Source organism: Podarcis tiliguerta, assembly GCF_965153285.1.
Source record: "Podarcis tiliguerta genome assembly, chromosome: 4".
In the NCBI taxonomy this organism is placed as follows: Eukaryota; Metazoa; Chordata; class Lepidosauria; order Squamata; family Lacertidae; genus Podarcis; species Podarcis tiliguerta.
In genome coordinates this window covers 74,907,365-74,919,975 of record NC_139537.1, presented here as the reverse complement: position 1 = coordinate 74,919,975, position 12,611 = coordinate 74,907,365, and the positions used below count along the sequence as shown (strand labels likewise).

At 42.5% G+C, this 12,611-nt stretch overlaps 1 protein-coding gene across 6 annotated transcripts in view; it reads right to left on the bottom strand.

Moving 5' to 3' along the window:
• Positions 1–1,382: 1,382 nt before the first annotated feature.
• Positions 1,383–12,611, bottom strand: part of SLC5A7 (solute carrier family 5 member 7) — a 33,144-nt gene continuing 21,915 nt past the window's right edge. For 4 of the 6 annotated variants that reach the window (XM_083437881.1, XM_083437880.1, XM_083437879.1 and 1 more), the window contains 5 exons: positions 12,300–12,448; positions 10,391–10,534; positions 8,670–8,823; positions 7,090–7,307; positions 1,383–5,792 (listed from right to left, as the gene is read on the bottom strand). In XM_083437881.1, the coding sequence (XP_083294007.1) occupies positions 5,178–5,792; positions 7,090–7,307; positions 8,670–8,823; positions 10,391–10,534; positions 12,300–12,448 (1,280 nt within the window). In that variant the 3' untranslated portion in view covers positions 1,383–5,177. The remainder of the gene's footprint in view (positions 5,793–7,089; positions 7,308–8,669; positions 8,824–10,390; positions 10,535–12,299; positions 12,449–12,611) is intronic. The other 2 variants (XR_014510445.1, XM_083437883.1) reach the window with 2 other exon arrangements.

The window sequence follows — 12,611 nt, the reverse complement described above, 5'->3', positions numbered from 1 at the left end:
TATTCAAATCTTCTCATAGCTCAGCAGAAAAGGCATGTTTGTGTGTTGGTGTACGTGTGACATGGGGAGTATGTGTGTTAATTTTACAAAACCATAGCTTATAGAGTAGAGATGTGTGAGGTTCAGGACTGACTCTATGGAGTGTGGTACCCACCTCAGGCAGCAGTGGTAGCTCCTTAGCTATAGTTCCTGAGATAGCTGCCATTGACCTCTGTTGGACGACAGAGTTGAATATGAAAGCCACATAGCTTGGTCTGGGCCTCTAAAGTATCCTGGTGCTTCAGGTGCAGTGGAAGAATGCAGTCCCATTGCCAATGTCGAAGTAAGATCCAGCTGCCAGTCCAGTGACCTTCCATATTTGGAATGGGGAGGAGAAACCATATTGCTTTTGCCTCTGGCGGCAAAATATATTGGCCCAAACCTGATGAGGCTCCATCACAAGCTTAAGCCCAGGACCCCACCATCTCTACCATCTTAATCTAGTCTTGATACCAGTTTTCAACCTTTCCTGAAATGAATATTATATCAGAGAGATACTAATTGGGGTGACTATTGGGCAGAACATGAATGTACAGGAGATAAAGTCATGAGACAAAGACCAGAGAAAGTCATTGGCTGTCATGAACAGCTTGTTACAAGTTCCATTATTCATGTCAGTGGTCCTCTTGTGTCAGTCTTGCTGACTTGATTCCCCTCATTACGGTGCATGCATGGCAGGTGAGAACGGCAGCATATTAGCCAAAGCTGCCATGCTTTCTCTGCCTATTATTTCAAATTAATGTGGAGATCCTTAATTGAAAATACAGAACAAGCCCCTTAACTGCAGGCTACCCACTTCCTTCTGACATATTTGGCGTCCATGAGAGAGGTAACGTCTCTACTAATTAGTGAGGGAAGGAAAAAGGAATCTGTATTCACTGAGGCAAAATTAGGGTGAAGTGTGAGGTTGGTTTATGGTTCTTGAATGAAAAGATAACCTCATGAACTCTAAGGGAAGATGTCTTGTTTCTGTGTTAGTTGTGTTACCAACTGCTCGTCAAAGTAAACAACTGTATTTTCTAGCTTAAGAAGTCTTTATACATTACATTGGTTCACTTTCTTTTTTTACCTTTGCCAGGAAGCAGAGATAGGAAACGATTTTATTTCCACATTAGACTGAATTGTAGACACTTAGCCAGCCTCACTGTTGGCCTCAGACTTACATTCTCACAAACGTCCTAGATTACCTCACAGAGTTGTTGGGAAGCTAAAATGGCATTTTATCTAGAAATCTGTCTGATAGCCATAAATGACCAGGAATCCTAGGTGTTATTTTCTTTAAAACTCTGCAGATATTTCAAGAGCAAAATGTTTCGTTATATGTCAGACACAACACACGTTGCTTAATAATAAAATAAATGTATATATTTTTTAAATAGCTGGACAAAAACAAAGCCAAAACTAGACAATATTTGACATTTCCCCTCTGAACCTCTTGGGCACTATTGAAATACATTGCACATGCAGAGAGAAAACTTACACATCTACAGCATGGTTCTTATTAGATCCAACCATTTTTAATATATTTCTGACACAGACAAAAATATACATCTATTAACAAATAATAGCCACAATTACTACCCTGTTTAAATAGCAGACTTACAATTATATACTGACGAGTTGCACGTTTTACTCAGTCAAATCAGCTTGAAGGGTAGACAGGTGATCTTGACCATTTTCTTTCTACTATTTAAAATATTTTAGATACATTTCAAAGATTAAATGGCCATACTCTATGAAAATAAAAGGCTAAGATCTTATTGTTGCTGTGTATATGATTAACACCGTTAACGTTTACATTCATTTGAGGCTCTCGTAAGGTTAGTAATGTACATCTATCACCAGCCCTTGAGGGCAACAAGAGATAAAATAATATTGTACTGTTGACATGGGCTCATCTGTGGACAGGCTTAGAACCTAGTCCCATCCCCTTCTCTTAGCATTGCAGAAAAAGAAGTCCTGCAGCTTCTAGCTTGTGCAAAGCTGTGCCACTGTTAATAGCAGTGAAACTTGATCAGTTTGGGCAAATGGGGCACTGCCCCACCAACCTCAGTTTGCCCCCAGGCAACTTCCACCTGCCCCTCTTTCAACCAACCAGTCCAGGACATGCCTATCAGCTTCCGCCCTCAAAGTCTCAATGCTTCCCTTGTTCAACGCAGCAAGGGGATGAAACTAGCATTAGCTGGCTCTGACTGCTATTGGCTCTGGTTCCACCTGTCCTTGGTCACCCAATGGGTGCCTGTTCCAATGGGCACAGGATGGAGTGATGGAGGACCCACTCTGTGGGCTTTACAGGGCTTGGCTCTCCTGTCCATATCTGAGCCTTTCCTACCCTAAAAAAACCCACTTGGCTGAGCCCTTGCGCCATGTTGCTCTTTGCAGTAACATCAATGGGCTGTTGCAGTGCGACAGACATACAGTTTCAATAACCATTGCTAGTTATCAGAAGCCGTGGTGGGGAGGCTCCCTCTCACTCATGTATAGAAAGAACAAACAACGAATAAAAATAAGAAAGAGCGTAATCCAGTCCCACACAGGCACAGTGCCCACATAAATGGAGGATTTTTGTAATGGCAAGAGACACTGTTTCTCACCCCTCCTCCCTGCCTGCAGGCACAAACCCAGGGATGGAACTAGGTCTCTGTTGAGCCTACGGGAATCCTTCCTTCATGGACTGGGCCTGTCCTGGTCCAGGAGTCAGCTTTGCCTATTGAACAGCAGCCTGAAGAGGAGAAGGCGGAGTGACTCCACCTTCAGCTGATCAGCTATCGAGGAAATGGGGGAGATGGCACCGGTGAGACCCGGCTGGCTTTGGCATTCTTGAATGGAGCTCTCAGCAGCAGCCTGGGGTTCCCAGCCCTACCTAGCTGCTTCCTGCTTTTCATCTGGTCCCATGGATTCTCTGTCCTCTGAACTGTCTGACTACGCAGATTGCTGCCTGCCCAACCCTCAGAATGGACTTGACTTCAGATGTGGATTCTGCTGTCAGGCCAGTGTTTCTTGGAGACTTCTAGCCCCAGCTTCCTTGTCAGTGGGACCCAGATGGGCCCACCATTTTTAAGTGTATGCATTCAATGTTTTGTGTGAAGATATGAAAAGGTCACAGAGGAAAGAGCAGCCAGTTCCCAGCTCTGGAAATTCCCAGCACCTGAAAAACTCAGCACAAGAATTACCTTTCAGTCTTTGGTTGTACATTTCTTTCTATATATCTCAGGAGACAGGTGACAAAAATGTGCATCCTGCCAATCGGCTCAAAGATTTCCCATCTGGCATATACAGCAGAATGATTACAGATCATTTGCCAGGTTTTTGTGGTGTTCTGAACAGTGCTATGGCGAGGTTTTCATCCGTGGAAAGCTATAGGCCGTCCTGTTGTGCAACACTGTATGCTTGTACAATCATTTTAAGAGATGGCCATAGGAAAGGCTATGCAACTAGGGAGGACCTCTGAACCTTCTGCCATCAATGTTGTGAGGGTGCCTTCACAGAAAACATAGGGAAACCACTGCAAAATATTGCTTCCTTCTTGTCTACCTTGTGCCAGCTGTCCTGACTTGAAATAGTGTGTGATAGGGTTAAAACATTCCTACTTTCTTCTTGTTGTTAAGATACTCCCTGATGCGATACAGGAAGATGAGTCCTGATTGCTGAGCCATGATAAACCTGGGTAGAAATGTGGGAACCTGCTACACTAGAAATGTACCAAGCTGCAAAAAATCTGATTACTTAAAAATGCCGCAACTTATCCATAGTTTTGCTTTGACACTCAGGAAAGCACATTTACAGCAATTCATTATTTGCCCCCCCCCCCACCCCCATTTCATAAAGGGCAGGGTGAAGCAGTTCTCAGAGTGAACTTCTGGAACTCCCGAGATATTAATAAATGTTAATAAAAATGAAATACTTTTGGATGGAAATTTGCATCATTTAATTTTGAAACGAAACAATTAGCACAGTTCATTATCCCATTATCGGATCTACTCAGGATCAAATCATGTGCTAAGTAAGAGATCTGTGAATGGATCTCTCCATGTACTTTTGTTCTCCTAAATGGAATATCAGTGGGCTAGGGAAAGAGGAGATCTAGGCCTTGCCCTGTATTCCCATTCCTCAGCCATCATGGCCCATGGTCAGGGGTGCTTTTAGCTAGAAGTAGCAGCCAAGAAATATAGTTTTCCTCAGGGGATCATGGGATTTGTAGTTTTCTCTGCTTCACGAATTGAAACCCATGAAGATCAGCAAATACTGGCTGAGATGCATAGCATTTTTAGTCATCTTCCCCCGCCTCCCAATTCAATTTGAAGGGAGAAAATGACAAACTCCCTAATTCCCGGCGGGAAACAACACTCCTTAGCACCAGTTTCAGTTAGAAGGAGGCACCACAAGTTTCCTCCCTTATGTAGTGAACCCTCCCTGATGTTGGTTGCTCATGTTCTCTTTGCAAAATTAAGGTTTTTATTGCTTGGGATGGAGGATTGGCAGGGCAGGACAGCCTAGCAGTTGAGGTGCTGAATAAATGGGTGGGGTACAAATAATAAAATTATTAGTATTATTACTATTAAACCACCTTTTAAGATGGACCCAAACTCAATGGAGTGATGCCTCTCCAATTGCCCTTCCAATTGGCAGTTCATTTCCAAGTTTAATTGAAACATTCAGTACTGTCCTACACACTGAAATGGTACAACCAAGCAACAAATGAATTGCATGGGGGTTCTGTTCATCTGTAGTAGGGATTGCTTATTACACTTCCTCCGAACCAGATGCTGAACATTCATTATGGCTATAGTTGATTCTTTCAGGTACCTGAATAAAAGTACTGTAATTTTAAAATTAAAAAGTTACTTAATCTTTTTATTTTCAAACATTCCCCTCCCAAATACTAAGTTACTTGGCTTCATTCAAATGCTAGTAGAGCAACTTATTCTATTCCAGCGCATTTTATCGTAAAACACAAGAATTTATTCCACAGACTATTCCTAGAAATGAGCTGAAGAGGATTGTGCAGTGGTTTTTGTTTGTTTGTTCCCTGTCCATTCTTTCCCCCTCAACTAAAACGCCTCTGATCTCCCTTTGTTGCATACCCTGTTGCATTGTGGGGGATGTGAAAGCGATCTCTCTCCTCCGTTGGGCCGTTGTCAATTATCTTCTACTGCGGATACATCGGGACTTGAATCAATATCACTGAAGGCCTCTTTGTTTGTGAAGGTGCTGCTTAGAGTCAAACTGTGTCGAGGGTTCACAGGGGCCAACTCGTTTAAAACAATATTGTCACTTTTCACAAGAGTGGCCTTGTCCATGTTCTCCTTACTATGCTTCGCAACAACGGCATCCAAGAAGTCAAATTTGGGTGGCAAAGTGCTGCTTTCAAATAAGTATTTTGCCAGGTAGGATACTCCAATGTTAGTGAAGAAAGAGGTAAGCATGGCTAATGTTTTAAAAGGGAATCTCTGAATTTGCTGTTCTTGATCCCAACCAGGATAGAAAATCAAGGGTTGCAAGTGCAAATATGGTTCTCCTCCAGTAATTCGTAGTATGACACCAAACAGATACCCTGCAACGGCGCCGTAGGTGTTGGTTCCTTTGATGAAGAGGACACACAAGAGCTGGGGGAAGATGATGATGTAAACCAGGTCAGAACTGAGGTACCAGAGCCCATAAACTGACTGAGCTAGTAGGGCCATCGCTGTTGCTGCTGCTCCAAACACAAAAATGGTAATTCGCATGACCCAGACAATTTCATTGTCTGACGCCTGTAAAAGAAAGGAACAAAACATTGTTTTCTACCAGTGAGTTTTCTTACAGGAATATCCATAAAGGACAGAATTATATAGATTTAACGCGATTAGGGGACGCGGGTGGCGCTGTGGGTAAAAGCCTCAGCGCCTAGGGCTTGCCAATCAAAAGGTCAGCGGTTCGAATCCTCGCGGTGGGGTGCGCTCCCGTTGTTCGGTCCCAGTGCCTGCCAACCTAGCAGTTCGAAAGCACTCTCAGGTGCAAGTAGATAAATAGGGACCGCTTACTAGCGGGAAGGTAAACAGCGTTTCCGTGTGCGGCTCTGGCTCGCCAGAGCAGCAATGTCACGCTGGCCACGTGACCCAGAAGTGTCTCTGGACAGCGCTGGCCCCCGGCCTCTTGAGTGAGATGGGCGCACAACCCTAGAGTCTGTCAAGACTGGCCCGTACGGGCAGGGGTACCTTTACCTTTACCTTAACGCGATTAGCGGAAAAGAAACTCTTGAATCTTAGACATCCATAACCAAACTGACCTGAAAGGATTCTGATATTTATCAAGTTCACTCTTCAAATCTCCAAGGACTACAGAGCTTTGGAGAGGAAATCCTGTTGTAGGACATGGCACTTAATATTACTGAAGTCAAGAACAGGTCTTGAAATATCACAGACCATGAGCTGTATACAATAGAACAAACATTGGTTGCAGCTTGAGGTTAATCTGGAGAGACCTAAACAGTGATCCCAGATTTGGAAGACGCACTAAGCCAAACTATGACTTAGCTCAGTGCAGCGCCACAGCAAAATGACAGGGGAGGATTGTGAATCAACTTCAACAGGTAGCTTAACTGAGGCAGAGGATCATTGCTCAGAATATACAACCACTGAGTTTACCAAGAAAATCCGGCCTTCTTTGTGTACCAATTTAATGTGTGCTCAAGGCATTGAATTGCCTTCCCTTGTTCCTTGTGGGTAGAAGCAGGAAGGAATTTGCACACAGCCCAGAGTTTCATTGCATCAGAAGCTACAGTTGTAGGTTCCTTATATCCAGGGCTATTTTTCTAGAAAAAGAGGTCACAATCAGCACCTCCCACATTCTCTTGGAATGGCAATGGCACCCACCTGAGAGGTGCTGGAACTAAGTTCCAGTGACTTCAAGCTGGGGAAAAAAGCCCTGCTCATATCTCTATATTTTGTGCAGCTCAGAAACAATTAAGTGCTCATTTTTCTTTCTGTGCTCATTGTGCCACCAGTCACTATTGGCAGCATGGCTAATCCTATCGCAGAACGAAACTGTGGTTGCAATAGTGAATCTTACACTTTGCCGAAAAGAAAGCTGGTAGATGTTCCGGGCAAACATGGAACTCGCCGATAAGATGGAAGAGTCGGCAGATGACATGACAGCAGCAGACACTGCCCCGAGGCCAAAGAAGGAGATATACACTGGGCAAAGGTACTGGAGGACGATGGGTAAAATCATGTCAGCTTCATAGTTGTCTTTGGGGTCTGAATTACCATACTCTGTCTGGTTCCAATCTGTAATGCAAGCACACAAGTATTATGACCAGATCAGCACGAATGAAGCTTTGACTTCTGCACTGAGGGAAGAGTTTGGAGCCCCATTTGGAGCATTTCATTTTGGAGAAACTTTTTCAGGGGTGTCCACTGCCACCGGAGACAAAAGTTGGGTGGATCGATGGATGTGATTCTTACCTTTGACAACAGGCTACATCGCACTCACCTAAAACTCAGGTTTTTACACCAATTCACCTCTCCTTCCAGACAAGCAGAACACATTGTCACTGTTCATGGACACCTTCCAGCTAGGCAAAAACTCTCAAGGAGGGTGTGAGGCAAAAGCAAGGAGAGGTGTTGCTTTGGCAGGAGCAATGAGGCAGTGAAACAACTGAGGACCAGATAAATCGGCCTGGAGGACTATGTCTTGGCCCTGAATCTGATGTTATCTACCTCTGCATTAACCCTTCTTTTATAAGAGTAGTATTTCCAAGTATGGGTGTGTCCATATCTATCTATATTTATAATCTATCTATCTATCTATCTATCTATCTATCTATCATCTATCATCTATCTATCATCTATCTATCTATATCTATCTGATTTTGGGATGGGATGGGGAGAAGAAAAACTTCCCAAGATCACCCACCTATATATATATATATATATATATATATATATATATATATATATATATAACTACTTTATTTTCCAGTTTCTAAAAATACATATAACAAACAGTCCCCATATCCCCACCCCAAGTGTGGGCGAGTGCTAAATACAGATTTTCTAAGCTCAAACTAGTTGCTACATGTCTGGTCACATTTAATAAACAATTTGACCCTTAGAAAACCTCGATTCAGCCTTTGCTTGGTAGGTGGCTCAGCTTGGGGACATCCACACATTTAACGTGTGATCATATAAATGTTCTATGCATCTCTCTGTGCTTTAAAAAAGGAACTTCAAGGGGAATCAAATCCAGACTGCAGCGCAGAGGACCTTTCCCTCCATGTCATGGTCCCGATGGAAATTCCCCCCTCACCTAGAAAGCTGCTGTTTGTGCCAGAAAGGAAGCTGCTTTTGATGCCAGTACCAGCTTCCCTGGTGGGTCAAAAAACATCTTCAACAGAAGGGAGAGTGCTAATCCCTTTCACCACTCACTGTGGTCCTGATCATTGTCCGAATACTGTATTGCAAAATTGGGACACGTGCAAATTTCTATGGATAGTTATGTTTCATTTTGCATATTGTTTCAGAAAGCGCAAGTTCTACGGATTTCCTTTTAAATGAGAACTGAATTGGATTTCTTCGCCATCCCTGCAGTAAGGTCATTCCCTTCGTACCCACTGCTTTAAGTAACGGCAATCTGGACACTCAGTGTACCTGTTGATGCGCCAATGGCACCAATGAGTACGGCAGGCACTGCCATCACAATACATCCAAAAGCTGCCAGAAAGGATAACACTTGTGCGTATGTAGCAGAAGAGGAAGAGAGAACTCGCTGGAAATAGGCTTGCCATGGGATTCCTCCTAACGTCTGCAAGGGAAAAGAAGGAAACCCTCCATCATTTCTGGGCTAACAGAAGATCATTTGAGTTCATTTGAATACATGCCAAGCTACTCTTTTACGACTTCAGAACGATTTCACCCAGTATTTAAACCTGTAATCATGAAATAGCTGCACCTTCAGCTCGAAAATGTATTTAAAAACAAATATTGGAAGGGTTTTCTTCTGATGGCAACATGTGGAATTGAGGCAAGAGGATGTCTGCTCCCATAAAGCTAGATTTGCTCCAGTACCGTTGCTCCTTGGCCCAAGTGTCTAGAGAGCAGTATCAGAGGAGAACGTTGACGCAAATTTTCAGCACCCCACACTTGCTAAAAACACAGCAGGAAAGGTCAACTCCTCAGTCTTTTAACATCAGGAACAATTGTGCTCTCTTCTTTCTGAACAAAGCGTAATCCCAGAGAGGAGATCCCTTGTAAAAGGGAGATGTGGCAAGCCTCAAGAAACATAGTGTACCCTGTTATGGTGTGTTGAAGCTCTCTTCTCAAACACAGCATTCCCCCCCCCCCAAACTCTGCTCATTTCCAGTCTACTTTCCTTGCTCCCTCATTATTTTTCCATTCTATCCTCCAGCGGGTGCTGAATGCTGCAGTGAGGCTCCTCACAGGGTCTCTGCCATGGGAGCATATTCACCCAGTGCTTTTCCAGCTGCACTGGCTCCTGGTGGAGTACAGGGTCAGATTTAAGGTGCTGGTTTTGACCTTTAAAGCCCTTCACGGCCTAGGACCCTCGTACCTACGGGACTGCCGCTCTGTCTCATGAGACCAGGGCCCTGCAGGATCTGATTTCTTTCTGCAGAGCCTGCAAGACAGAGTTGTTCCACCTGGTCTTTGGCTTAGAATCAGTTTGATTCCCTCCCCCTCTTTCTTTTTCCTTTCTCCTCCTGTGAAGAGGCTGCATCCTAATGTTTTAATGTTGTATTTTAATCTTGTTTTTTAAATTTTATTTTAATCAACTTGTTTTTATTATTGGTTGTTAGCCGCCCTGAGCCCGTCTTGGCTGGGGAGGGCGGGGTATAAATAAAATAATAGTAATAATAATAATAATAATAATAATCCTTCATACAAGATGCTATGGAAACTGGAACTGGAAATCATTTTGCATTAATCACTGTTAAGCTTCTTTAACTTATTCTCTAACCCAATCTTCTTCTTCTTCTTCTTCTTCTTCTTCTTCTTCTTCTTCTTCTTCTTCTTCTAAAATCTACCAAGTGCCACCATATTCCTCCTCCTATTGGTATCCCACCTTCCCACTCCCTTTAATTACAGATTCAGTCATCTAATGTACCTCAGTATCCAGCCAATCCAATCATAATAAGAGTTTCCTAAGTCACCTGCAACAGAGGTGTCTGTCCACTTTTTCAAAGCTGCTACATTAATGCATGATTATTGTTAAGTGGTGTGTGGTTTGCTTCAACGTATGGTTAGATAATTAAAAAGCAGTTATTGAGCATCTCTTGCTTAGTTGGTTTGCAATTGTAGAGTTCATAGAGTAAGACTGTGAGTGGCAGGCCATGGTTTGTCACAGGAGTGCTCACCAATAAGAGAAAATTGTCAATCCACTTGTAGATGTCAGGTTTTTTAATGTTTCCAAGCCAAGGCTCTTGATAGACAGTGTGTACAGCTGTGTATCCAATATCTGTCACTGCAGGATGGGACATGGCAAACGGAACACTGATCCACTAAAATAAAAGAGAAGCTATCATTCAAAAGTGGGCACTAAGGAAATAATGAAGAAATAGCAGCAATATTTGATTAATTAATATTTTCCTCTTTTTCCTTTTTCTTTTTAACAGTTATTCAGGTCCAAATATAGATTTCTATAACTAAGAAAATACAGGCATTGCTTTTTCTGAGTACCAGGATTTCTTTCAACTAGAAATAAAATTTGGCACAGAACATAAGTAACAATAGATTCAAATGGAAACATAAATTGAGTATATTGCAGACAGGATATTTTCTAAGCTGAGCTTATAGGGCAGGTATAATACCTGTCCAACCTTGAATGAGATTGATAAATACCTGTGCATGTATTGTGTAGGATATTCTGAAGAGTGAGGACACACTATGCAGTATTTTACAGCCAAAACACATACACAAGTTAAAAATGAACTAAACAAACTTTAAAAATGATAGACCGAACAAAATAAAAACAATAATTTTCCCCTTTGAAAAAACATCAAGCCAAAATCAAACAGCAATGCAATATCTCTGGAAGATACTTGGGTTCTGATTCTGCTAAGTTTCCAATGGGAAAGAATGTGGACATTTCTCTGTGCAGCCTTCGCACATGCATTAAACACAAAGTTAAGATGTTGCTCTGATTAATTTTGGAAATTATATCTGTAAAATATAAATGGTCAAAAATATATAAGGTCAAAGCCAGCCTCATGACTTGAGCCTGAAGCATAATAGGGATCCAGTGTAGGAACAGAGCAGTGGTCTAGTAATCACTCTTGTCAAAAGACAATTATGTCTACCACTACTTATCATGGGTTGCACCACACACAAGTCATTATAGTAGTCCAGCTTTAAGGGTCACAGGGGAATCACAAAGAGTCCAGTGTTTCTCAAACTTGAGACTCCAGCAGTTGTTGTACTACAACTCCCATCACTCCCACCTAGGAAGAACAGTGGTCAGGGATGGTGAGAGTTGTAGTTCAATAACAGCTGAGGGCCCAAGTTTGAAAAACACTGTGGGAACAGTACTAGTATTCAAAGTGGAAGCTTTGCTATTGGGGTAAGGTTATCCTGTTATTGTAAAGAGATGGGCACAAAACATCTTTGGTTCTAGTTCTTTCCTGACCAATAGGAGTCAGTTAAAACTGTAGCACCCTCATGGTCCCGGGCCCTAAGGAAGTTAGATTAGCTTCAACCAGAGCCAGGGCCTTTTCAACACTGGCTCCAGCCTGGTGGAACGCTCTGCCTCATGAGACCAGGGCCCTGCAGGATCTGATTTCTTTCCGCAGGGCCTGTAAGACAGAGTTGTTCTGCCCGGCCTTTAGCTTGGAGCCAATTTGATTCCCTCCCCCTCTTTCTTTTTCCTTTTTCCTTTCTCCTCCTGTGATGAGGCTGCATTTTAATATTTTAATGTTTCAATATTTTAATTGTTGTATTTTAATCTTGTTTTTAAGTTGTATTCATTCAACTTGTTTTTATTATCACTTGTTATCTGCCCTGAGCCCGGCCTTGGCTGGGGAGGGCGGGGTATAAATAAAAATTATTATTATTATTAAACGTTGCATAGGAACAAGGCATGTTCCTTCTGCACATACTACAGATACTATAATCATAATTACACCTGTACAGTTTGACTGATGAGAACATTATTCCCTCCTTCCACCCACCCACAGTGTTGTGCAGCACATCTCTCACAATTCAGGCTTAAATAAAGCACTTGCAAAACAACCATAGTTTCAGACACATAAATATTATACAGAAACTTACCAGTCCAAGGAAAATGCAGAACAGCTGGACCACATCAGTATAGGCTACTGAGTAAAGTCCACCCACCAGTGTGTACAAAGTTGCAATTAGGGCAGAAATAGCAACTGATATATTGATATTGATATCAATGATCACACTTATGGTGGCACCTGCAGCAGAGGTTGGGGTTAAGGGAGGAAAACAAACCTATTTTAGAAATGCACGCCCTTTTCAATGTGTTTCAGTTTTCCCCAGTTTCTAAAACAACACTATTGCTTGCTGGAATCTTTTAAGACAGATTCAGAAATAGTCTAATCTTTTGTAGGAAATGTA